General features: G+C 34.5%; 1 protein-coding gene across 3 annotated transcripts in view; it reads left to right on the top strand.

Annotated features, from left to right (window-relative positions):
- The window catches only part of SNX13 (sorting nexin 13), a 128,035-nt gene extending 105,729 nt beyond the window's left edge, over positions 1–22,306 (top strand). For 2 of the 3 annotated variants that reach the window (XM_045793093.2, XM_045793092.2), the window contains exons 19-26: positions 2,946–3,053; positions 5,512–5,622; positions 9,557–9,718; positions 11,201–11,272; positions 14,003–14,148; positions 14,365–14,433; positions 16,116–16,228; positions 18,732–22,306. In XM_045793093.2, the coding sequence (XP_045649049.2) occupies positions 2,946–3,053; positions 5,512–5,622; positions 9,557–9,718; positions 11,201–11,272; positions 14,003–14,148; positions 14,365–14,433; positions 16,116–16,228; positions 18,732–18,979 (1,029 nt within the window). In that variant the 3' untranslated portion in view covers positions 18,980–22,306. The remainder of the gene's footprint in view (positions 1–2,945; positions 3,054–5,511; positions 5,623–9,556; positions 9,719–11,200; positions 11,273–14,002; positions 14,149–14,364; positions 14,434–16,115; positions 16,229–18,731) is intronic. The other variant, XM_045793094.2, reaches the window with a different exon arrangement.
- Positions 22,307–26,969: the final 4,663 nt, after the last annotated feature.

Consider the following 26,969-nt stretch of genomic DNA (forward strand, 5'->3'; position numbering starts at 1 on the left):
GCTCTGCTTTACCTGTATTTTTAAATTTAAATCTCATAAAATAGCAGAAGAAAAATGCAGTGACCCAGTAGTAATGCATCAGTTGGTAACAGTAGATCCTGTTGACACAAATGAATTTTAGCTCCATAGAGCTCTTGAAGTGTTAACATTTTTTTTAGAACAGGTTTTGTTTATTTAACTTTGTGATGTAAACTTTTTCCAGTCTAAATATATGAAATCATTTATTTTCTTTAAAGATTTTTTGGCCTTATTTGCTATTTTATGGATAAAGATTTGTAAAGTTGATTGAAAATAATTAAAAAATTAAATGTGACATTATTTTAGCAATTGCCTGAAATATGCATTTATTTATTCAACAAATATGTATTAAGTTTTTTCTGTATGCTTGGTACTGTTCTCAGTGCTGGGAATATAACTGAACAGGACAGACGAAGTCCTTGCCTCTGGGAGCTTACATTCTAGTAGACACTGCCTATGTGTCACCCATATTGGGTGAATTGTATATTAGCACTGATAAAATACTAGTGATTTAGAAAATATTAAGTATGCATTAAGGTAACTGAGTAAAAGTATTTATGTACCTGGATATAAACCAATTTTGAATCCTTATAACATAAAATTTCAGGGATGCTTTTTGAATTTTCCAGTAGTGCATTAGGAATCTAAACCTGACATATTTAGTGTAGAAAGATAAAATCTTTGATTTTGGAATGTCTGTGATTTATATATAATATTTGAGTTCTTTGTGAACATGAGATACTCTTTGTTTTAATTTATGTGAGTTCTTAATTTCAAGCAAATTTCTAATTTTTTTTTACATGCTTTGAAAAATTTCTTGAGTTTTTGGCAGAGGGTATTATATTACTTTTCAGGGAGTGGGCCACCTTTTACTTGTACTTATAAAATCTTTAAAATACCAAGCTTGTAATGAGTTTAATATAGAGTATAAATTTCATCTTTTTTCTTTCATAATAACAATATTCGAGAAAACTGTCATTAATGCTTCTGTTCCAGATAATTTTAAAAGGAGTTTGATAATCTAGGCTTTAAGAAAATAACTTACTGTGGCATTTAATTTGTTTTATTTTTAATTAACAAGGTTCAATATTTTAAAGTTTCTGAAATAAATTGTTGGTTTTATTGCAAACTGCTATATTCCTTTATGTATTAGTTTGCTAGGGCTACCGTAACAAAATACCACAGACTGAGTGGCTTCAACAGTAAAAATAATTTTCTTTCAGTTCGGGAATCTATAGAAGTCCAAGATCAAGGTGTTGGTGAATTTGGTTTTTCCTGAAGCATCTGCCCTTAGCTTTCAGTTGGTCACCCTTCTCTCTATGGCTTCACCAGGCCTTTTCTTTTTGTGCCCACGTCCCTGATTGTCTGTGTGTTCAGATTTATTCCATTTACAAGGATACCAGTCAGATTAGATTAGGGCCCACCCTAGGGGCTTTGTTTTAATTAATCCCTTCTCTAAAGGCTCTATCTGCAAATGACAGCCACATTCTGAAGTTAAGGATTCAACATAAGACATTGGGGCAATACCTTTCAGCCCATAACATCTTTGTATTACCGGAATAAACTATGTATTCTGTAAAGTTAAGTCAGGAGTTTAAAATAATGTAGAAAAGTAATATTCCAGCAAATTAAATATCGTTTAGGACACCTTGAAAAAATTATTTCCATAAGGTATGATTTTTTAAAAAAATTAATTCGTAAAACCAGGAACTCTCCACTGGACATTTGATATTCAATGAGGACCCATTTTAATACTTTTGTGAGCAACCAAATTTGTAAATATTGCTACAGCATAACATTTTCCCTGTAAATTGCAACTTTCCTCTTTTGTTTTTTTCTTGCCTTTGCTGAGGTAAAAGCATTGCCCTTACCTTTCATGTATAACATGCAATGAACTTATTCACATTATAGTTCCAGGCAGCCATTGGATTTGCCATTCCATTTAATAATTTTTCAGAATCTTCCAGTTTGGAGATGAAAATTATCCTACACCTTTTCATTTCCTCTTTAATCTCTGCACCAGGAGTGAGTTTTCTTTACAAAGCCATTATTGTTGCTGTTTAGAAAGTTTATTTCAGTTTGGGACATGTATCACCTGGGAGACACAGGAATGCTGCTTGCAGCGTCAGTTACTAGGCTTTGGCTAGCCAGTGTCTAGCTAAAGGACTACTCCCCTGCTGTGTTAGTAGCTGGGGTAAAGTCTGTGCTTTAGCAGGCACCGCACGTGACTACGTGTGGCCCGCTGAAGGTGCACTCTGTAAATGCTAGACTTAGAGCATGTGCACTTACTTGGTGTTTGTGGCCTTACAAAGATAAGCTACATACTAATGGCTTTTAGGTTTTTTTCTTAATAATCTCTGAGTTTATTTTTCATGTGTTTGGTGGGGAAGAAGTCAGTGTTGTACTGTCATTGTTTATATGCAGAATTGTAATAAAACTGTAGTCTATATTTTGAAATTTGCCTTTTCTATTTTTAATAATTAGCTGTTACAATAATTAACTGATTGGCAGTCATCAATATTAAAAAAGATTTCTTTATTAGATTTCTTAAGCCGGGAACTTGGTGGGTCTTTGATCATTAAAAATGTATTTGCCAGTACTTTTATTCACAGGTCAAGTGTTAAGGAAAATATTTTAACACCTTTTATTATTGATAATTTTGAACAAAATTTGAGTATTAAAATGAAACCCCATGTGGATATTATCCCTCTTTATCAGTTACCCATGTTTGTCATTTTTGATTGAAAATGCTCCTTTATAAATAAATAACATTAGAACTGTGTTTGGACATACTTCCTGATTTTTGCTTAATATAATAAAATATATCACAAAATAATCTTATGCTTTTGATATATAGAGGAATTATTCCCTGGAAAATGCTTTTTTTGTGAAAAATCTGAAATTATTGAATGTATTTTATCTTCTAGTTTGAAAATCTGTCAAGCATATTGAAGCTTCCTGGTAAAAAGACTTTTAATAATATGGATAGAGATTTCTTAGAAAAAAGAAAAAAGGATTTAAATGCATATCTGCAGGTAAGTCCATGTTTATTATTACCCATAGATTTTCATTTTAATATAGCCATACAGATATAGTAGATTTCTTTATTAAAGAATGTTTTAATATAATAGCGGGATAGTAACCACTTACCAGTAGCATGTCACATCTGTTCAGTAATTTACCAATATTTTCTTATTGACTAACTTAAAAGTTTTCTGGACATAGTGCTAGGGATTTTGTCGCTTCAGGTTTAGATGAATACACGCACACAGGCACACATATCTCTTCCACATCACTGTAAAGTCTAGGTGTTTTATGTAAACTAAACAGGTAAATATTTCCAATTCAGTAGGTAGTAGCTCTTCACGGTATATCCAAAGCTAGCAGATTTTCATTCCTGATAAATGCCTCCTATGGTCCACAGCGAGCCTAAGGCTTCTCAAATTACAGAATAATTCAAAAGAGGAATAGATCCCAGGGACTATTTCTTAACATGTAGTATCCTCAGTATGTAGATTTCTGTTGTGGAGTAACAAAACTTAGCTCACAAGTTAATTATACCAGAAAAAACTTTTTTTTAGACTGGGTACCCAGATGCTAGATACAATAATAACATCGCTTTATAGTTTTTTATACTAATGAATGATTTGTAAAGGTTCTTCATCTAGTAGAACTGGCTTTAGCCAGAGTATATAATGTTCCATTTTTTAGACCCCCCCTCAACTCCACCCTCTAGAATGGGGTCAGCAAAGTCCAGACTGCAGACCAAATCTAGTTCACCATATGTTTTATTGAGTTTTATTGGAGCACAGCCATCCATTTAGTTTATTATTGCCTAGTACAGCTTTTACATTTTGCTACAGCAGAGTTGAGTAGTTTCAGCAAAGACACAGTGAACTACAAACCTAAAAGTAATTACTATCTGGACCTTTACAGAAAAGTTTGCTGACCCTTCGTTAGTATGTAGTGAAACTTAGCTAATGCTGTGCTGGATATTTTGTTTGGAAGGTTTCTCTCTCTCTTAAGCATTTGTAAAAACATTTGTAAGTTTGATTTGGTTTGTTTATAACCATAATTGTAATTCCATGGCATTATTATTTCCTGAAAAGATAGCAAAACATAGAAATCTCTTATTATTTACCTTTGTCTTCTGACTTAAAGCTGAATGACTGATTTGATTTGTATGACTCTTGTCAAACACTTTGATTTTTTAATTTTTAAAAATTTTTTAAAGATTTTTTTTGAGAGCAAGCGAGCACAATTTGGGGGAGGGGCAGAGGGAGAGAGAATCACAAGCAGAGTCCATGCTGAGCACAGAGCCCAACACTGGGCTTGGTCTCACAACCCTGAGGTCATCAGCTGAGCTGAAATCTAGTCAGACAGATGCTTAACCGACTGTGTCACCCAGGTAGGTGCCCCAAACACTTGGATTTTTTAAATATACTATCTTTAGTTGTATAAAAATCTGTGTCAGTTATTTATAAGACCTTTTCCCAAATCTGGTGCCATAGATGCATCTTTTAAATTTGGCTGTACCATATCATATACATTGTAGCTGATGAACTCTGTATATGTCAAAATATGTTCCATTGAAGGAATTAAGGTTAGAATGTTAGGTCGTATCATTAACAGTTGTGAAAGCAGTATGTTCAGATTATTTTATGTACTTTCTATTAATGTTAACTCTAGAATTAGGATGTGAATAACAAAACAGTTTACTAATATGGATCTTCATAGTATAAGCTATAAAAACTGAAAATGGACTACAGTAGTCTCCCCCTTATCTGTAGTTTTGCTTTCTGTGGTTTTACTTACCCACAGTCAGCCATGGCCATGGTCCAGAAGCAGGTGATTGTACTTCTGATGAATTGTCAGAAGGTCAGAGTAGCCTAATGCTGCGTCAAAATGCATGTGTCATTCACCTCACCTCATCTAATTAGGCATTTTATCTTCTCTTATCACAAGAAGAAGGGTGAGTACAGAACAGTAAGATATTTTGAGAGAGAGAAGCCTATTCAGAATATATTGCATATACTTTTATTACAGCATATTGTTATAATTGTTCTATTTTATTATTATTATTGCTGTTAATCCCTTACTGTGCCTATAAATTAAACTTTATCACAGGTATGTATGTATAGGAAAAACCAGTATATGTAAGGTTCAGTACTATCTTTGGTTTCAGGAATCCACTGGAGGGGAGGGGGATTGGAATATATCCCCCATGGAGAAAGGGGAATACCGTAGTAAATACATTTGGACAACTATCACATTAGATGCACTGAAAGTCAAAAAAGTGGATGGGAAGAATATACACCAAACTGTTAATGTCATAGAATTATTGATGACTTTATTTATAAACTGTGTAATTGTTTTTTTAATACAAAATTAAAATTCTGTACATTGTTAATTTTCAAGCAGATAAAATTATAGGAGTTAATTTCCAATACCATATCTATGTAAGATATCTTTTTTTTTTTTTTTTCCCATTAGCTGCTGTTAACTCCTGAAATGATGAAAGCATCCCCAGCTTTGGCTCACTATGTGTATGATTTCCTTGAGAACAAAGCCTACAGTAAAGGGAAAGGGGATTTTGCTCGCAAGGTAAGCAGACCATTGCATTGGTTTTCTTTATAGGTCTGTTTTCATACATTTTTTTAAAAGATTTTATTTACTTGAGGGTGAGAAAGAGAGCGCGTGCACAGAGGGAGAGCACAGAGGGAGAGGGAGAAACAGACTCCCCATTGAGCAAGGAGCCCGACACAGTACTCCATCCCAGGACCCCGAGATCATGACTTAAGCCAAAGGCAGCCGCTTAACTGACTGAGCCACCCAGGTGCCCCTTAATACATTTTTTTAAATAAAAGAAAATAAATTTATATTTATATATTTATATATTTTAAAACCAGAAAATTTTATTAAATGCTTCTTGGCATGTTTATGTTCTATGGTTTATGAAGCCTACTATTGATAGGCATATCTAATATAATAAGTATAAACTCCTATTTTTACGTGTAGATTAAAATCTAGCAGGAGCTTAAAAGAAAGAAAAAAGGAGTTTTGAAATAATGCAGTAAGGAAGATTTGCCTAAGATAGGTCACAAGCTTTTCAATAACTTGAGAAGGAGCTATTTCTTACTGGGAGGAGAGGTCTTTTGCTTGGAGTGAGGGTAAGAAAAATGTTAAATAGGTATGTTCCTGAAAGTATTTATGCCCCTTGGGTGAAATCTTTATTGTTTAAAATTTCTTTGGGGATACGGGCCCTACCCTTGGAATTAGGTGGTAGGTTAAGACAATAAATGACTAAGTGCTCAAATTGGGCAAGATAGTTTAGTGAGTGAGAACACAGACTTTGGAATTAGTCTTTGGTTTAAATCCCTGCTCTGCATTTACTAGCTGTGACCTGCGACATGTTACTTCACCTTTTGTTCCTTTAGTTTTCCCAAGAAATGAAGACACTAATCCTCATTTTACAGCATTGTACAAATCAGATGTGATGGTCCATGTATGACAATACCTGGCACTTCATTAACTTCAGAAAAATGTTGCTTCTTAGTAGTAGTAGCGGCAGTAATAGCAGTTGGGAGTGCTGGGTGGATAGTGTGTAGGCACTCTGTATATTTTTCTAACTTTTCAAAAGTCTAAAATTATTTCAAAATGAGAATTAAAAACAAAAAGTGACTTCCCTGCCACTCCTCTCCCCCCCCCACCATCGCCTCCCCCCCCCCCCGGAAAAAACTAATTTCTTAAAAAAAAAAGATTAAGGAATTGGTAGAAAATAAGTAAGATTAAGAAACTGGTACAGAATGAGTAAGAATTAAACATAAGAACTTTGTATGATTACTCTGGGGTGTTGGGTTTTAACATCCAAGTGGACGTTAATATTTTTAAGTGGAGTCTTTTAATAACAAGTTCCATATTTGATGTGCCTCATAATGGTGGGGGGACAATGTGCTGGTATTGTCTTTGTGTTTCATGATTGAAGTGATTGAGTTTAAATTTCAACTCTAAATGGTTTTATTGTCAATAGAGATGCCTTCTAGTGTTCCATCTTTTTGATACTTACCTTATCTTCTCTCAAGATCATATCAGGTTTAAGATAAACTAACAAATCGGTAATGTTGCCTCAAATGTACACGATTTTCTTGTTGACCATAGTAGTGTGCTCTGTGTGTGTGTGTGTGTGTGTGTGTAAAGCATATATATGCTTTATAGATCCAAAGAGTTGTATATTGCTTTTTAAAAATATTACCGCTGGAATCTAAAGATCCTTCTGAGTCTTTCTGGAAGTCCATAGTAACATACATTTTTTTTATAAATCTTATTGGTTATTACCAAGGTCATCTTGACCTCTTTTAGATTGGCAAAATAATTTTTATGCACATAAGGATTAGGGTTTTTCAGCTACATTTCCTTTTTGGCTAAATTATAATTTAATATTTTTTTCTTAATTATATTTCACTGGAAATTAAACAGGTATTAGAGAAATCATCTGCAAACATTTTATTAGTGGCTATCAGAGTTTGAGAAATAGTACTTTATAACATATTAACCTGGTCACACAATTTGTCTAGCCTTTCAAAATATGTGGGCAATTCCTAGGAAGAGTAGCTAACAAACAGTCTTCCTTTATTCATAGTTTCTTTCTATCCAGTTTTATATCATGGTGTGAAGGCATTTTTTAAGCTATAGTTAGGGACCTAAGTTTAAGTTAAAATTACTTTGTGTTGTTACTGATACACATGATTAAAGTGATAATGAAAGGAAGACATCTTTGGTAAGTCAGGCCAACTGTACACTGTGCTGGTGATCCATAATTGGTTCCTCTGCTTGGTAATTTACAAGTTTGTTTTTTTGTTTTAAGCGAGTGTTGTTTGTGGAAATCCTGTCAAATAGTGATGGACTCTGTTTTTATGCTTCTAAAATTCTGCTTTTTTCAGGATTAGGCATCAGAATCACCTGTGGAGGTTTTTCCATCCCTCTAGTTCACTCATTCCCTGTCCTCAATACAGATGCTTGGGCTTTACCCTCAGAAATTGAAAAACAAATAAAAAACAAAAGGAAAGGAAAAAGAAATGAATTCTGTAGGTCTAGGATAGTACACAGGCAACTATTTATAATTATTAACTAACTCATGAAACAGATTTAGATTCCGTTATTTTAGAAGAGTATCACTGGTAGTTTAGCCCCATGTTTAGTGTGAGGCTACATGTATATACACACATATGTAACTTTACACACAAGTGCACATGCACACAGGGAGTTAGCTTCATCTTTTTAACCTTTTTATTTCTATATTTGTGTACCAATGGTAGTGTTTTTCAGACCGTTCTTCATCCTTGTTTTTGTCCTTTGGTTCTCCTCTGAATTGTTCTATTGTGACAGAGTCCTTCCTAAATGTTACATATTCCATCAAGCATATCTAGAGCACTATTGACTCAGCTTAATCCAAAGACTAACTAAAACTCCTAATTATTTTACAGCTATCTTGAAATTCACTTGTTGTTTATTATAGTACTTATTTAACCTTCTCTAGTTTTTCTTAATGGAAACCATGAAAGCGTTTTCGAGTGAAGAAGTTTTATCTTCTTGATACCATCTCTTAACACTGTTCTATGTTCCTAAAGTAGTGGAGTTCAGTTTCTTTTACTTTTTTTTTTTTTTTTTTTTGGCAGGGAACATAATTTGTTTCTGTATTAGTTCTTATGAGACTCACACTTTCTGGAAAATATTCTTGTAGTTTTTTTATGACTTTGATTTTGTGTCCCTTTTTTCTTTCTTTCTTTGTTTCTGTCTGTTAAAATTCTCAGAGTTCCATATGCAGACTATTTTGGTTTCTAGACGTTTCTCCCTTTCTTAATTGAAATTATCTGACATTTGTGCAGTCAGAATCTCAATCTGAATGCTTCCTATCCCCCTGGAGATTATTCCTTTTTATATTTCTGATCATATTTTCTTAAAAGCTTTTCTGTATTACTAAAGGATTCTGTAGTCCCTCTATAGATTCTGAGCATGTAATGTAACAAAAAAATTATTTTAAAAAATAAACATTAGTTACTTGTCAGTTACTTGAGCTTTCTGCTTATTTTATCTGCTTGTTTATTTTTTCAGTGTCTCCTCAAAATATCTGTGTTATTATTGCCTTGAATTGTAGCAAAAGTATGTTGTGGCTAATTCCGTTTGCATCAATTTCTGTTTTGGAAAATGTTTTATTTTTTTCAGAATTTCTTTAATAAGGCAGCCAAAACTTATAATCACCAGCAATATATTTTATTTTTTATATAAGCTAAGGCTTATATTTTCTAGCAATAGCCTTATCACCCCAGTTTTTTAATCCTATATTTGTGTATGAAAATACATTCTTAAGACAATATATTTTGAAGACGGTTGTTGTATACTTTTAAAATGCAATGAGATATTATAGACTAGAAAATGATTGCATTTTTCACGTGTGTTACGCTCTGTATTTTCCCAGACTTCTCAGTTAAATAACAAGTCTGATACAATGAAGTCATGGTATAATATCTTTTCCCCTTAGATGGACACTTTTGTAAATCCACTTCGAAATTCTATGAGGAATGTTTCAAATGCAGTTAAATCCCTTCCTGATAGCTTGGCAGAGGGAATGACTAAAATGTCAGACAACATGGGCAAAATGTCAGAAAGATTAGGTCAAGACATAAAGCAATCATTTTTCAAGGTAAGAAGATGTTTTCAGTAATATCTACAGCAAACTATTTTTAAGTCAACTAAGATTTATTGAGCTTCTGCTTAGATTTACCTTATTTCTTTTCAGAAGTCCAAAGCTCTCTAGACACATAGTCTTACAAAGAATAAAAAAACTAAAGAGAATGAATTTTTATCAGAAATAGATACTGTAAAATCCAGTCACTCCTCAGGCTTTGCTGGGGTAGAATTTTGAAAGCCAGTAAAGTTAAGAAACATCCTTTGTACTGTTATATTCTGTCATGCCGTTTTTATTTTATAATGCTATTAAATTTTAAAACAAAAGCAAGTGCTGTTGCACAAATGAACTATACTAGTATTCATCAGGAAACATAAAGCCTAATTTCTCCTGTGTCACCTGACCAAGTGGCTAGGAGATCAAAGGGAGGCAAAGTCTCACAATTGTCAGCCTCTGGGGCCATCCTTTACTTGGATATACAAGTGAGTGGTATAGAAGAGTTTCATAGGAAGCTTTTTCATTACATTAGCAAATACAGGTAGCAGACCAAGTAGTTTGTTACTTTCTTATTTATACTTTGCATTATTTTGACCTACTTGTTTCATGTTATAATCAAGACTATAAAAGAAAACCAGTTACTGTTAGAGCTTTCTATTTGTTAGATCATGTTTGAGTGAAGAGGAAATATATATATATATATATATATATACACACACACACACAGAGATAGAATTTCTTTACGAGACAACTCCTAAAATAATGTGTGTGTAAATCCATACTTTCCTATTTATTCTCATACTTTCTCTGATGCTTTATCTTTGTTTCTAATCTTGGGGACATAATACTAACACTGAAGATGAGGATTTTGCAGTACCACTTCTGCCAGTAACTACTCATATGACTTTGTACAGAAGTCACTGAGCTTTTTCTGGTTCTTTTTTCCTTACCAGCAACATGAAGGGGTTATAATAGGTGATCTTAATGGTCCCTGCTGTGCTGACAAATGATTATCAGCTAACACCAGTCTCTCCATTTTCCTCATAACTTATATTATCTAAAACTAATTAGTTTCTTAAGTTTATTAACTTGCTGTCAAGCTCCTTATGGTAAAATAAAGAAGATTGGAATTCTGTTCTCTGGCTGTGCTACTAACTTTTGGTTTTTAAATCATTTAACCTTTCTTAGCTTTAAGTTCTTCTAGAAAGTATAGGGGTTTGTCTAAGTAATTTCCCCTTCCAACTCAAAAGTCCATTTTTTTTAAAGGAAAAAAATCTTTTGGTAATGAAGTAATCACACTTTAACATTGGATTTCTAATTGTAGATTATTAATACTTTTCAATGCCATATAAACTTTGTTTATATATTGTTCCAAAAATCAAATTAAATGCTATTATTACACTTTATACTCATTTTGGTTTATTATTGTATGGTGTTCTTTCACTGTCTGCTTTAGTGTGTTTATTTTGTTCTTTTTTTTTTTTTTTTTTTTAATGTTAGGTGCCTCCTTTAATTCCGAAGACTGACTCAGATCCTGAACATTGTCGGGTCTCAGCTCAACTTGATGATACTGTGAGTTAATTTTATTTTTGGCAGTATTCAACTGTAATTGAAATCATATTTGATAGATCTTTTTAATGAAGTATAATATGTATACCTATTACTCTATACCTATGTGTATATGTTATATGTGTTAAGTTTGATGAATTCTTACAGACTGAACATGTCCATGTAATCAGCACTCTAAGCAAGAAACAGAATGTTACCAATACCCCAGAAAGCCCCTAATGCTCTCTTCCTGTCACTATCCTCTCCCCCACCAAGGATAATCACTATCCTGACTTCTACCCTGCTTTTATACTTTATGTAAATGAAACTGTAAGGTATGTACTTTTTAAGTCTGGCTTTTTCTTTTTTCTTTTTTTTTTTTTTTGCTCAACATTGTGATATTCTTCCATGTTGTTTTGTGTGATTGTAGTTGCTTCATTCTTGTGGACTTAACAGCACTCCATTTTGTAAATAAAGTATAATTTATTTGTTATAATATGAATAGTACTCCTATGAACATTCTGGTACATGTCTTTTGATTAAAAAATTAAGTATACTTTTCTGTTGGGTCTGTACCCGGGAATGGAATTCCTTGGTTAGAAGGTATTCATAAGTTCAGTTTTAAGAGATACTGTCAAATAGTTTTCCAAAGTGTTTGTGCTGCTTACACTGCTGCCAGCAATGCATGAGAATTTCAATGCTCCATAGCCTGCCAACAGTCAATATGTTATGTCTTTTAAATTTTAGCCATTCTGGTTGTATCTCATGTGGATTTCCATTTCTCTGATGACTGTGGAAATGTTGAGCCTTTTTGCATATGTTTGTTGGCCATTTGGGTGTCTTGTCTTGTGTCTCTAGCTCTTTCCTCTATTTTTCTGTTGGCTTGGCTGTCTTTGTCTTTTTTGATTGACAAGAGTGCTTTCTATAATCTGAGTAGTGGTTCTTTGTCAGATAGAAGTATTTGTGTATTGTGAATATCTTCTAGTTGGTGTGTTTTTGTGCAAAGTATATATATAATCTGTGCCTACTACAAGGTCACAAAGATTTGATTTTCTTTAAAAATCTTTTTTGTTTTATCTTGCTAAAATTTAGATTTCCCATTCATCTAGGATTAATTTTTGTGAATGGAGCAAGGGCAGTTGACCCAAGCACCATTTACTGAGAATGCCTCTTTTCCCAAGTGTACAGTTTCTCCCTTGTCACAGATTAGATCATTGTATATGTTTGGGTCTGGGCTTTGTATTCTGTTCTGTTAGGCAGATTTATTTTAGAGTTATAATTATCTCCCTTCAGTTTTTCATTGAATTTCTTATAATAAACTGTATTTTAAAGGTAATATTTTATTTGCTTTTTAAGGAAATTTTTTAGAAGGTTTTATTATGAGTTATGCTGGTGTAACATCCAGCATAACTTTACCTTCTGTTAAGAGTTTTTACAATTTAAAAATCTTAAAAAAAAAGGGGGGGGGACGCCTGGGTGGCTCAGTCCGTTAAGCGTCTGCCTTCGGCTCAGGGCATGATCCCAGTGTTCTGGGATTGAGCCCCACATCGGGCTCTTCTACTAGGAGCCTGCTTCTTCCTCTCCCACTCCCCCTGCTTGTGTTCCCTCTCTCGCTGGCTGTCTCTGTCAAATAAATAAGTAAAGTCTTTAATAAAAAAAAAAGAGTTTTTACAATTTAGGTATTTATTAGAATTATCCTGTCACACCAAACTAATGAATATACTCAATCAGAAAATAGAGCAGTATTTATTTTGCCTCTGGAGTGAAATCGGTCTCTGCCCTCCAGCACACCCCTCACCAAACTCAGTCACTCCTTGTTTGGTTAGCTGTGAGTTTTCCATATGGAAAGGGAGGTGCACTAAGAAAATGTTTACAGTATGACAGTGAAAAAAATATGTAACTCATGCTGTTTTCTCAAGATTTAAATTATAATATGGATGAGGAAATGATTGGAAAGAGTATCTCAGTGATGAAAGAATTATAAAATTATCGGCAATATATGTAGTTTTATTGTAGTTCTAAATCTATTTTGTTTTGTATATATTTCTTCACATCAAAGCTTTCTAGTTGTCTTTACTTTTTTTAACTTTTATTTTTTTGCTCTTCTTCTAGTCGTCTTTACTTTTATCTTTACTTTTTACATCATTAGTTGAATATTCCCATAAAAAAAGTGTACAAATTTTTACTTGTTAAAAATTAAAAGAAAATTTTAGGACTATAGTGAAATATGCCCTTTGTAATAACTTAGCTATATACTGGATCTTATTTTAGCTTCTTTTTCCTGCAAATACCTAAGTACATATAACATACTAACCAAGCATAACATGTTATTCTTTGTAGATTGTGTTTTGTTCTATTAAATAAGGAGAAATGTTGAGAATATTTTGTTCTTTTCAAAAAGATGCTCCAGAAAATCGGCAAAGGGGGCTAGCATTTGCGTTATCAAAGTAGTACAGACTCTACTAAAAGTAAAAGAACCAAATTTTTTTTTCCTAAGACGTCATAGATCCACTTTGAGTTTTTTTCACTACCACTTTGGAATTGTAGGTTTGTGAAATTCTGTATTCTTGCCAAATGACGGTTAAAAACATGTGTTTTTAAAATTAGAATGATAGGTTATGAAGACTATAGTATAACTTGTTCTTGATCTCTGAAATTGGTACCAATCATTTTGTAAAAGCAGCAGAAGTAGCCATTCGTAGTAAATAAGTAATTCAAATAAACGTATTATCATTTCTTCCCATATTTTTTCAGGTGGATGACAATATTCCACTTAGGGTAATGCTGCTTCTTATGGATGAAGTATTCGACTTAAAAGAGAGAAATCAGTGGTTGCGAAGGAATATCAAAAACCTACTTCAACAGCTTATTAGAGCCACATATGGTGATACTATTAATAGGTACCAATTTTTTTTTTTTCATCCCATCCTAATGGAAGTAGATTGTTCAACCTTTATAGGACAATTTTCTTCTCTGGGCCTTTTAAGATCTTTAAAACAGTCTTTTGCTTTCACAAATAGTTGAAGTACAAATTAAGTTACTTCATGAAAGGAGTGCTTATTTTATACACCTTCTAAAATTTTGACCCTAATAATTTTAAATTTCTTTACTTTCAGAAAAATAGTTGACCATGTTGATTGGATGACCTCACCTGAGCAAGTAGCCGACTTAGTGAAACGTTTCAGGTATATCTTAAGACACAGTCACTTCTTTCAGGTAGTACAGAGTTTAGCATTGTTATCACTAATTAACTTTCGCTGCTTTTCTTTTCTTCCTGACCTAAATTTGGTTTTAATCATCGCTGATGAGCAAAAAGACTTGTAAGAATTATAATAAAACATTTGTTCCATAGACCTTTTGATCTTTGTTCCTTTAAAACCAGAATAGAAAAAAGTATAAGAGAATAATCTTTAAGATGTTGGTTACATTTTATTACAGTAATGTGGCTTTGAAGTGATTGAAATCCTTGATTTTAAATGAAAATTTTAAAAAATATGTAAATAAAATCTTTAAAAAAATATGTAAGTCTCTGGCTATGGACTAATTATTAATTATTCAGACCTCTGAAAAGAATACAAATTAAGAGGAGTGATACTTTAATTCATGTGTTCATCCTCCAGAAATATTCTAAACCCCTCCTCTGTGCCTGGTATTTTGCCAGTCACCAGGGACTGAGATAAAATGCAGCCCCTTCAAGGAAAGCACAGCAAGAAATAAACCTCTTTTCTAAAAATGAAAGATAAGCAAGGCATAAATATTCATGACATCATGTACTTTGAAGTAACAGAAGCAAGAAAGGAGTTACCAATATTGAACATTATTTGCTTGGCACTATGCCAACTACTTTATGCATACTTTCTGATTTTACCCTATTTTATGAGAGAGGGATTTTGGTCTCCATTCTGTTATATGGAACCTGAGGATTAGAGAAGTTTAGTGGCTTGTCTGGAAGCTCACATGCTGGAAAGCGGGGAACAACAGTTTTCTCTAATCTGAAGCTGAGTTTCTCCCCACCATACCGGACCGTTGCCAAAAGTCAGACCACCTGTCCTGGCATGTGCATTCTGTTTCAGGGCTGGTGAATGATGTTTGGTTCACTGTGGAGCATGATTCTCAGCCTTGACTGCATGTTGGAATCACTTGGAGAGTTTTAAAAAGTACTGATACTTGGGTCCCATCTCGAAAGTCTGACTCAATCAGTAGAAGGCCTGAACGTAAAGATTTTTTAAAGCTCCCAGGTGTTTCTAATAGTCAGTTAAGAACTGCTCTGGGAGTCTCTCTCCCTCAGACCAAATTCCCCGATGGAACCTTAGTGTGTTCCGTTCTTGCCTTTGGCCTGTGAATTGGAGAACTGGACTAAAGCACGCTGTGCAAGTGAAGGAGAATAGGGTATATATGTGAAAGGAATGTTGTAATCAGTCTAACTGTAAGGTGTGGGTGCAGGCTTTGTTTTGTATTGGCTTAATTATAAGGGAACTAAGGGAGATTAACTATAAGGTATCCAAATTCAAGATATTGTGGGGTTGTATTTGGATCAGATGTTCAATCTCATTGAGATCACGGGCCTACTTTGAGTTTAGATGGCTGTGATGTAGTCATCTATGTATTTCATTTTGCTCTCTTTTTCATTTGCTAGTGTTTAAAAGGTATTCCAGGGCAGAATTCATCTGTTACTTTTCTTACGTATATCCTTTTGAACCCTGCTCTTAGTTACTATTTGTTGAGTGTCATACCTCTATGAAATTTCAGAAATGTTTCTGCTTTCTATTTACATTTGTGTTTTCTGTAGAAAATTGGAATAATTTTACTGACTTATATCATTAGAAAATGAAAATTTTTACAAAATTTATTTAATTTTCTTAAATAGAGATGCCTTTTGGCCAAATGGCATTTTAGCAGAGACTGTTCCGTGCAGAGATAAAGCTATTCGAATGAGAACAAGAGTTGCAGGAAAAACTAAATTACTTTCAATTATGCCAGGTGAGTGAACAGGTTTGGTAAAAATCTACTAATTTGTAGTTCTTCTGAATTTTTGGCATTGAGCATGCTGGTTTAACTGCCTATTGATTTTAGTAACTACTGTGTATTAGGCACTATTGCTGTGCACTTCTCATATATCCTTCACTAACTCTCATAACGGTATTAAGAAGCTAGGCACTGTTGACATCACAGCTTTATATGTGAGCAAATAGAACCTCAAAGAGGTTATGTAAGCCACCCCAGGTTTCAAGCTAGGAAGTGACTGTTGGGCTTCTGCTCCGCGCTGAGCGACTTGAAAGCCATTGCTTTCAATCATGAAAAAAAAAAGAAAGTGGTGCTTTTAACCACTTCATTTGCTACCTTGAACCATTTTGAGAATAAACTTGATGATAAAATATGTGACAGATGAATAAAAGAATATGAAGTGTGAGGTTTTCAGGAAGTGTATTTGTTCTACTTCAGAGAACGTATTCTTTCAAAGAATCCCTTTATGTAGAAACAACTGATTGGTCTGTTATTAATCTCATTTAAAACATGATTCCAAAGAAAATATACTTAGTGGCGTTCTTTTGGTCTAATTTGAATTACTTCTTTAGAACACTGCTGTCTGACTAACTTAGACTCACTTTGTCCCCCTTTTGCCTTCGCTCCATCAGAGGGCCTCTATAATGTGAAAAACCATTTTGTGTGGCTGGGTGGTTGTTTGGTCTCTTCTTTAGTTATGAATATCTTTGAAAATACTTAGATATCTCTTCTCTACATTTTAATTATGAATACAGAGTGGAAAAGGAATATTTATGAAGTTCATTAACATCATTTAATATCTATTTCTTTTTCTATAACTTTGTTTTTCTTTAACTTAGAGTTGTATTTTCATTATAGATTTTAAAATCTCTCTTCTGTCAGTTAAGTTGGAAATTTGCCACATGACTATAAATTCTGTCCTACAGACTATATACTGTTGCCTTTGGAGAAAAAAAGCAAATCCTAGAAATAACATTTAAGAAAAAAAGCAAATCATAGAAATAACATTTTAGAAAAATAAAAATAAATGACAATTTAGAATTAAATATTATTTAATATACTGTTAGCACAAACCAGATTGTGCTCTAGACTGATTTATATAGCTGAAAGAAACTAATGCATTTGTTCAGTAAATACTTATTGAGAGTGTTTCATGTGCCAGACACTTTCTTTGCACTAATCTTTGCCTTCTTGGAGCTTACATTCTATTTGGGAAACACAGACGGAAGGTAGACAAGTAAAGGCCCGTATGTCAGCTAGTGGTTAAGTGCTGACGAGACCAATAGTGCAGGAAGAGGGAAGTGCCGGGTGAGGTGCAGTTGTGTGAGAAGAGGACACTTGAGTGAAGACTTGAAAGAAGTGAGGCTAAATATAAAGGTATATATGTTTATATATGCATAATCCCTTTCCTGTTTTTAGTAAATTCATAAGCCATTTGCTTTAAATTACATAGTACTTCTAGGTAGAAACATACCTTGTGGAAGCTGCATGTTTCTTTTGAAAGCAGGTAAATAGTATTTACTGCATATTGGGGCCCTGATTATAAATAATTGAGGATAATCATACATGTTCCCCTACTCAGATATCTGTAATAACTTCATGTCGCTTGGGAGTAAACTCCACACTTGGCTCACTCTGACAGCCACAGCACTTGTTTCCATTCTTCTCTCCACATTCTTTTAAAAGAATTTCAGAATTTAGCTGAACTACAGTTCAGTGCCCCCATTTTTTGAACCTGCCTTGTTTTTCCCACTTAGTGCTCATTTGCTCGTTGTTATTCTGTCCCCCACAGCTAATTCATCACCTCTTTGTGCCTGTCAAACTCCTGCCCAGGTAGCAAAGTCTCCTTCATTCCTCACTTCCTTGAAGGGAACCTTTCTTGATTATATACCATGTGGAATTCTCCCCTCTGTAAACATCTTTATACTTGGGGTACTTGAATGGCACTGTTACTATTGCAGGCTTTTTGAGATTGTTAATCACCTTTCATATATCATTTCCTTACAGTATTTCTTACTGTGCATTAGACACAGTAGGACTATTTGTATAGTGTTTTCGCCTTTGCAGATCACTTTTCACATTATTTCATTAAAGCTCTCTCAATTCTTAGTTATAAGGATTTGGTTATTATAAATCCCCATTTTACAGATAAGGAAACAAACTCAGGATGGGTAAATATTGTAAAGGTATTAAGGGACAGGATTGTAACTCTAATTTGGGGTTTCAGGAGTCTAGAAGCTGCCGCTTTTTCCTGTGCTATATCCTCCCCAGTATCTGTTACTACATAAGTGGACAGATGCATGCAGACGTGTAGATTTTAATCTCAGTTAGAATGCGTAGCTGAAATACATGAACTGAGTATCTCCTATTTATTACCCCGCTGTGTACTTCACATACTTCAAACTTAGAGCATAGTTTAGGCCTTGTGTTTCCTTTATACGAGTAATGAATGATGCTTATTTGTCCCCTCTTCATTTAGATGAACTGAAGCACATTATCGGGGCTGAGACAACACGGAAAGGTATTCTTCGTGTGTTTGAAATGTTTCAGCACAACCAGTTAAATAGGAGAATGGTTTATGTCTTCTTGGAAGGCTTTTTGGAAACCTTATTTCCACAGTATAAATTTCGTGAACTTTTCAACAAACTGCATTCACGGTCAAAGCAGATACAGAAATATAAACAGAAACTTCAAACTACTCAAGCGCCTTCTTTACAGAAAAGGTGACACTCCAATCTCTGAAGCTGGTGTTCATTTTGTCCAGGACTAATAATATGGACAGATCTTCTGGGGCTTAACTCATATACTGTCATGTCGCACCAGTCTTTTAGTGTCTCAAAATAGATTATTAATACATTCTTAAGACTGTGGTTCTTCTCATCCTCGTCCGTAATCCAGCCACTACCAAGAAAGATTTCTGTGTCTTAAATGATTTGGTGCATATTTTTGCAACATTGAGAGGATACTGCCCCCTTCTCAAGCAAGAATGACGTTGGTCTCTTCCATTTCAAACTAATCAGCATTCTCCAGCAATGACAAAGTGCCAGAATGTGTACATGAGAGCTGAGGAAAGCACAAAACAATGGTTCACAGATAAACTGGCTAATTTGTTTAACCATGGGAGACTGAGCAATGTATGATTTGGAGGGGATTTTTTTTTTTTGGCATAATAATTTTATAGATCTTTATCAGAATTTTGATATAATGTGGATTAGCCAGGTGAATGATCTTTGGAACATCTGCTTCAGGTCTGGGGAGAGTGACAGGATGCCCTTAAAGTATGAAGTAACCTTATTCCCTAATTACAGTTTTGTGACATAAAATAAAACCAATCAAAAACAGAATTTGATTGGATTTGTTATTCATTGGTAAAAAACAAATTTTAATTGATTCTTACGTGCTTTGGGGCTCTGTTTTACTCAATCGTAAGTTTTCTTTTGGTATTCTGTGTGCAAAAAGAAGCATATAATGGCGCTCTCACTTAAGTTTCAAAATTATTACAGTTTTCTTTATCTTTAAGAGATTACTGATTATATAATAGGGAGTATAATCTCGAAAGAACTGCCAAATACATTCTTTTATTTTAAAAACATGGAAATTTAAAAAAAAAACAGCTATTGAAAAAAACACTATTGAAAGTTACAATATAATTTTAAAAAATGCGTGATCTAGACATACCTTAGGCGATTGCAAAAGTAGCAAATCAAAGGATTAAATGATCTTATTAGTCATATGTAAACAGACAGATTCCTAATTCTATTACTATGTATATATATGAAAATAAATAATGAAAACAGAACTATAATATTTTTAAAAATATGCTTTTATTTATATTTTGCATAATATAAAATTCTACTAAATAAAGCAAGTTGGCAAAACCCCTGGGTGTATACATTTAAGTCCCTGAAATAATTTTATACCAACAACAACAAATTACCTTTTCCAGTTCTGGAGCCTCTGCATCTCTTCTAGTTTTCTTATTCTCTGTTTGTCCATCTTGGAAGTCTTCATATCCCTTGTATGCAGGATTTCTGCATAGTTTTAAATAGTTACACTGACCAAGGGTTTGGGTATGTCAGCGTTTTTTTGTTTTAAAAATATTTAACACTACAACCTTAAAATAGTGAAGCTACTTATCAGACCACTGAGCCAAGATCCTGGTATTAAAAGAACGTCTGGGTGCTTAAGATAAAGGGACAGAGTATCGGTATCCCAGTTATTTGGGAGCTTTAAGATTGGAACAAGATGTCATTGTCTTGTTTTCACAGAGATCCTACTTACAAAGTGAAGCCTAATAACAGAATAAAGCCTTCCCTTAAAGCTTTATAATAATAATCATATTTATTAATAATGCTGTTGTGTATACTTAGAGTATGCATATATTCAGCCTGTGTTGCATGTCTAAAGAATTACATAAATGAAATCCCTTTCATTGCAACTTGCAAATGAGAAAAGATCCTTATTCACTGTGGCGGAAGAAATAATATTTTTTCTTCCCAGTGTGTCTCCCTGCCGTGGTCCATCCCCATGCCCCAGGCTTTAAAGGTGAGGATTTGTGAAACATGTCTGTGGGAAGCATCAGCATGGCCATAAGTGCAATGATTTTCAGATATACCCTTGCCCATTTCAAGTATATTTTTTGACATAAATAAGTCTAAGAGTAAACAGGAATTCGTGTAAGAGCCTAGTGTGTACATACGAAAAGCATTTCCAGATAATGTGAGGAATGCTGGCCATCAACCAGGGAAAGGAAGAAAGGTCCTGCAAAACTGCAACTTTTCATAACAGAGCCCTGCAAGGTAACTGCAATCATACCAAAAACTACATGAGTAAATGGGTTTTTTAAATAATTTTCGTTTAAAGAGTTTATATTTCAAAAGCAGAAGTGTCAAGTGGTAGGTAGTTTATGTAAACGGTTGTGCATCTTCGCTGTGCACATCTGTGTTTTACATCAGAGAGAGCCGTGGTCATGCTAAAATGAGAGCTACTTTTTGAATGACTTGGTCAAGCTGTGTGTAAAATATTTAATTCCTAAGTCAAGTACAGTGTACTATGTTTAATAAAGTTATTACATTTAATGCATTTATTGCATATATAAATATATACCTGAAGAGGCTTTAAGTCTTCTGAGATTTGATTTTTTGAATGTGTTTTTAAAGTCAGTGGTGCCTTTAGGCAAGAACCTTCAAAATTAATCATTCTTTGGGTTTTCTGATTTTTTCAGGTAACATATAAACTATTTAGAAACCATCACTACTAACTTAGAGTTCATTCACCTAAAAATTGATTGTATGATTTAAATATAGCGCTTAGCTGGGCATTTCCTCTGATTAGGGTGTTCTGAATAGTTGCTGAAAAAATTGTGCCATTGACCAATGGATGCACTTGGTTAGCCTTAATTTTTTTTAAAAAAAAAAATTAAAAACTTTCTTGAATATTTCTGTTTGCTCATTTTAAGTTTGTGCTGCTGGTGTTTGGAAAAAATCAAACAGTTAAGTGCTACCAGAAAGTGTATCAATTTTTAAAAAATTAAGAACAATATAAATTTCACAATCTAAAATTTTAATTTTGTGCAATATTTTCATTTAATGCATGTGTATTTGAGTAATTGTAAAATAAATGAATTTTTAATGTTTTGAGATCTAGTTTAAACTGTCTTCTTAACCCAACAACTTACATTCCGTTGTTGCTGCATCCTTTTATTTAAGGACTTGTTTTAAAAGTCTTTTTTGTCACTCCTTGTAAAATTCTTTTGTTATTAGTAAATTTTGCTTATAGGAGCGTGGCTCCTGTATTACAAGGGAAAAATATAAAGAGCACATCTTAGGATTATAGTTGTTAAAAGATAACTTGTGCATATCATTGTACAGTAAATGTCAACTGTGTGCCTAACTATTCTATCAATACTTTCCTTCTTTAACAAAGAAGAAATAACGATCAGAATGTCAGTTATTTTTATTGAACGAAAAAGAAGATTAAAATTTTTATTTGGTTTGCATTATGTTCTGTCCATTAGAAAATACTAATAAAGTATTAACAAACCTTTTTGTTGAATTTATTTAGTTGTGATGTATTATTGCTTTAAAAAGTGCTTGCTCAATGGTCTTATTTTAGTATCTCTGTGTATTTTCCTTTCTTTTCATTTTAGAAATCAAGCAGTTCAAGTTCTGTATTGATAGAAGAGCTGTTGAATGATTACTGACAACTTACTGAATTTAATTTTTCCATTTATGGGGCAATAATTTATGACCACAATGTTATAGAAACTTCATACTTACCTATCATACAAAATTATGAAGTCATCTTCCCATAGGAAGAGCTGTAATAAGTAGTCCATTAACAGTTTTTATTTGATCTCATTTTTAATTCATAGTTGCCTAATATTTTAGATGTTTCAGTTCTCAAGGCAATAGAGTCAGTTCTCACAATGTGGCTTTGTCTGGTTGGTCATAGTGTTTTCAGTCTTGCATCTGTATCCATAGCTTCTCAGACATCAGCTGTGAGTACTCTTACCCTACTATTGACAGGCATAGTATTTGTCAGAGTGCATCCTGTAAAATATTGGTCCCTTTAAGACGTTTCTGGGCAGTAATTTTATACCTCTATGTAACTTATGCAAATCTATGTACTGTTCCAAACCCTGAGATGCTCCTTTACAGTCCAAATGATACTATCAAAGTTTCCGAAAAGTTCTGGAATAAATAAGTCTATTTAATTTTGTTTACCTAACTTTCCAAAACAGAATTTTTTGTCTAATAGCTTGATGATAATGTTCCCGAGGAACATGATTTGAAAAATCTGAGATGGGGTGGAAAAAAAGGGTGAAGCATCTTTAATTAGGGAATAAACTCTAGATAGAATATAGACTAATGGATTCAGGATATGAAGTTTTATTTTCAGCCTGTCATTCCAATGGAAAGTTGAGTCTTCGAAAGAAAAAGAATGTGAAAAATTAACAGATGGTTATATAGCAGATATTAGAGTTGAACTTGGACCTGGGTACCAGAATAATGAACTCAGTAAGGGATAATACAGTATGTCCCAAGAGGAATGGGAAAGATACTTGCCAAGGATCTTGCTAGTGTGGTCAAGAGGATATTAACTAGGAAGTGCAGAGGGGAGAGAGAAATGCGATACAGTTCAGTTTTGAAAATGTGTGCTAGACATTGACCCATATTTATTGGCAGATATCGTTTGGCCTAGGAAAAATTGCAGCAGCTGACAACCTAGCATTTAACAAGAAAAAAATTTAATAGAATGAAAATTAATCAACTCATGTTTATATACAGTGTATGAGAAATGTATGAAATGTGATATTTTAAGTGGGTAAACATGACCTTTTGCATAGCATCAGGTGGAATAAAAAAATGGGACTTTTGTATTGGAAGTCCCAGGGCCACCCCGTGGTGCTTCACTAGGAGAGCTCACAGGACACAGAGCCTTTAGTCCTACTCACAGCTAAGATTTATTACAGCAAAAAGATAATAAGATCAAAGGAAAAGGATTTGCAGGGCAAAGTCTGAGGGAAACCCCTTGAGCTTCTAAGTTATCCTCCCAGTGGAGTCTTGCAGGAGACACTTAATTCTGCCCCACGTGAACTGCTGGCAACCAGGGGAGCTGATTCAAGACTGATTTTTATTGGGGGGGGGGCGGGATCCTGTAGGCTCCCTTAGCCTGGTAGGTACCAAACTTCTGGACTCTCCGAAGGAAAGCACATGTTCTGCATAAGCCATATATTTTGTACAAACAATTGTGGCATAGTGAGCCACTTTTATTAGTTTGGGGAATGGTAGGAATGCTTCCAAAATTATGTTCTCAGATACCTGAGAACAAGGGCTAACCTTGTAAGGAGTGCGTCTTGTCTTTTCTTTTTTCTTTTTTCTCTTCTCTTCTTCTCTTCCTTCTTTTCTTTCTTTCTTTTTAAAAAGATTTTATTTGTCATAGAGCGCACTTGTGAGCACCAGCAGGGGGAGTGGCAGGCAGAGGGAGACTTGGAGCAAGGAGCCGGATTCGGGACTTGATCCCAGTACCCTGGGATCATGACCTGAGCCAAAGGCAGACACTTGGCCGACTGAGGCACCCAGGCGTCCCAGTAAGGAGGCCTTTCAAAGGACAGAAGGCCTACCTGCTATGTTACTCTTTTTTGCTCAACTATATACCTTGATCCCAAGAAATGGCCAATAGTAATAAAGATTTGCACTGAAAGTAAGGTTTATCTTCATGTAGAAGCCTCCATACCTAGAGGTGGAAACAGCAGAGAGAATTTAGATGTAGATAAAAGGGGAAAAAGATCAAGTGATGCTGATATGGAAACCTACTGCAATCCAGGAAGCCGGAGGAACGGGTATGTGTATTTCCAATAAAGATTCCCATAACGGTTATTTTGTGCTTCTATATATAGGTGCAGATTAGTTGATAGGTGGGAGAAATCAGGCATAGAGTGGTTGAGTAATTTATCCGAAGTTTCACAACAGGTAAACGCGCAGGCTGGAAATCTCAGCTGTGGTGGTCTGATTTTAATCTGTGCCACAGCTCTCAGAAGCGCTAGTGACATTTTAGGCTGTTGTGGGAGCTGTCCTGTGCCGGATGGGGTGTTTAGCAGCATCCCTGGGGTCTCCCTACTAGATAATTCCCGTAGCGCTACCCTTCACCCCCAGTTATGAGAACCAAGAATGTCACGAGACACGCCACATGATGTCTGGGGCAAAACTGCCACCAGTTGAGAACCACTGACTTATGATCATTCACAGAGACTGTCTTTTCTCCATAAGCAAACACGCAACAAATCTGTGGCTTGCTTTGTAGGGAGAATGTAAAGGGGATGCCTAACTCTGCCTTAAAAGGAGGGGAAAGGCGGGGCGGGGAGGGGGACAGGAAAACCAAATATTTAACCTTGTCTTTATTTAAGGAAGCATCCCGTAGTTGAGGGGAGAGTAGTTGAGGGGAGAGCGGGGGAAGAAGGATTTTGCAACCTGAGAGAGAAAACGGGGTTTTTCTTGGAAGATGTGAGATGAATGATTGTATGAGAAAATTGCCACGATCAGGCTATTAACTTGCTAACACTGATAATGTGGGATCTTTTTCTTTCGAAAAACTGTTGTCCTTTTTATTTTATGAGCCAGTCCTAGAACCTGAAAATACCCTTGCAGTCTTTGCAAGTAAATGCCTTCCCAGAATGCTCTTGTTTCTTGCGTTTTCCTTTGACAGGTGAGAACCCCACTGGGATGCCCAGGTGACTCACCTAATGCGCTGACTCCACATTCACAGATGAGCCTCATTCCACAATTAGAGCTCCTGCTCCTGCTGACTGTTTTCTTTTTCTTTCTCTCTGGTTCTTTTTCTGGGTCTTGGTCAAGTCAGGTTCTGGTTTTGTTTAAGTGCACAGCTGCTTCATTTGTCCACTGATAGAAGCAATGTTGGGAAGCTGGTTTTTGCTTTCAGATCTGATTATCAAGCAGTCATCTGTCTTTTTTTGTCTGCCTGTCTTGGGGATTCTTAATATCTTACTGGCATTTCAGACATAGGTTGAGTCAGGCCGATAGCTGGTCCCACCTGTGAAATGAAGACGGTCACGTTCCAGCCCACAGGTGTTCCTTCTGCCAGGAGAATCCTCTGTGTTGTTTGTCTTATTCATACAGTACCATAGGCTAGAAACAAATTCAAGAAGAAAGTTTTCATGCGTGTTGGAAAGAAAGTGACTTCCTGCAGTCCTTCTTGTCTCTGAACTCCTTCCTTACAAAGCTGTTACAATGAATTGGTAAGTTTTGTTCCTTATTTTTGATTCAGGTTTCAGTTGTAAAAGCAAGCCTGCTAGTCATGTGTTTGTGCGTGTAAATGGAAAAGAAAAAAGCCTTCTACAAATTGTCTGTAATATTTGTGGCTGACATACACCCACTTTTTCCCCTCAACTTCTGGAAATTAAGTGGGCATAAAAATTGATCATTTATAAGCGCTATTGGGATATCTAATATAAAAATACAGATTAACCATCAAATAGGGGAGAATGCAAAAAACATTTTTATAAAAATTAAAATTAGTATCATTTGTTTTTAGGGAAAGAGTTGAGACTTAAGAATTTTCCTTGTTTTTTTATAACAGTTACATCATGGAGTATGTGTGTATGATAGAACGGGATTGCAGATGAGAGAAAGATTTTTTGGCTTGTCAGGAGCTTCATGACTTCTTATGCAACCTGAAGGATGTTGACTAGCCTGATTTTTTTCTTTCTTATTTCTTTAAGAACAAACAACCCCACAATGAACCAGATGAAGATAGGAAAGAGATCTTTGTGTCAAAAACTAAATACACATACATACTGAAATAGGAAGAAATCTAGCCCTAAAGTCCTCCAGTTTCCTAGATTGCTCAAGAGTTCGATAACATTCTTTTATTACATGATTATGAAATATTTTCCAAATGTGTTTGCTGGTAGACTTGTATACCTTTGCTATCTCCATAATTGATGAATTAGATTATAAAGTCTTAAATTTAATGAAGCTCCTATTCTGATTGCATAAATAGACTAAGTAGGACTTAATATAAATTTAAAATAAAAGAACCAAATAAGTTTTAGAGTCAAAGTAAAAAAAAACAAAAAAACAAAACCAGTGGATAAGTTTGCTAGTTCTTTAAGGAAACTCCAGTACTTGCTGAAGGAGGTGGGGTAGAAGAGGTCAGTCATTCTATAAGTTAGTGGCCTAGATTGCTGGGATGCAAG

The sequence above is a fragment of the Ursus americanus genome, chromosome 3 (assembly GCF_024610735.1).
Source record: "Ursus americanus isolate L20-20 chromosome 3, mUrsAme1.1.p, whole genome shotgun sequence".
Lineage (NCBI taxonomy): Eukaryota > Metazoa > Chordata > Mammalia > Carnivora > Ursidae > Ursus > Ursus americanus.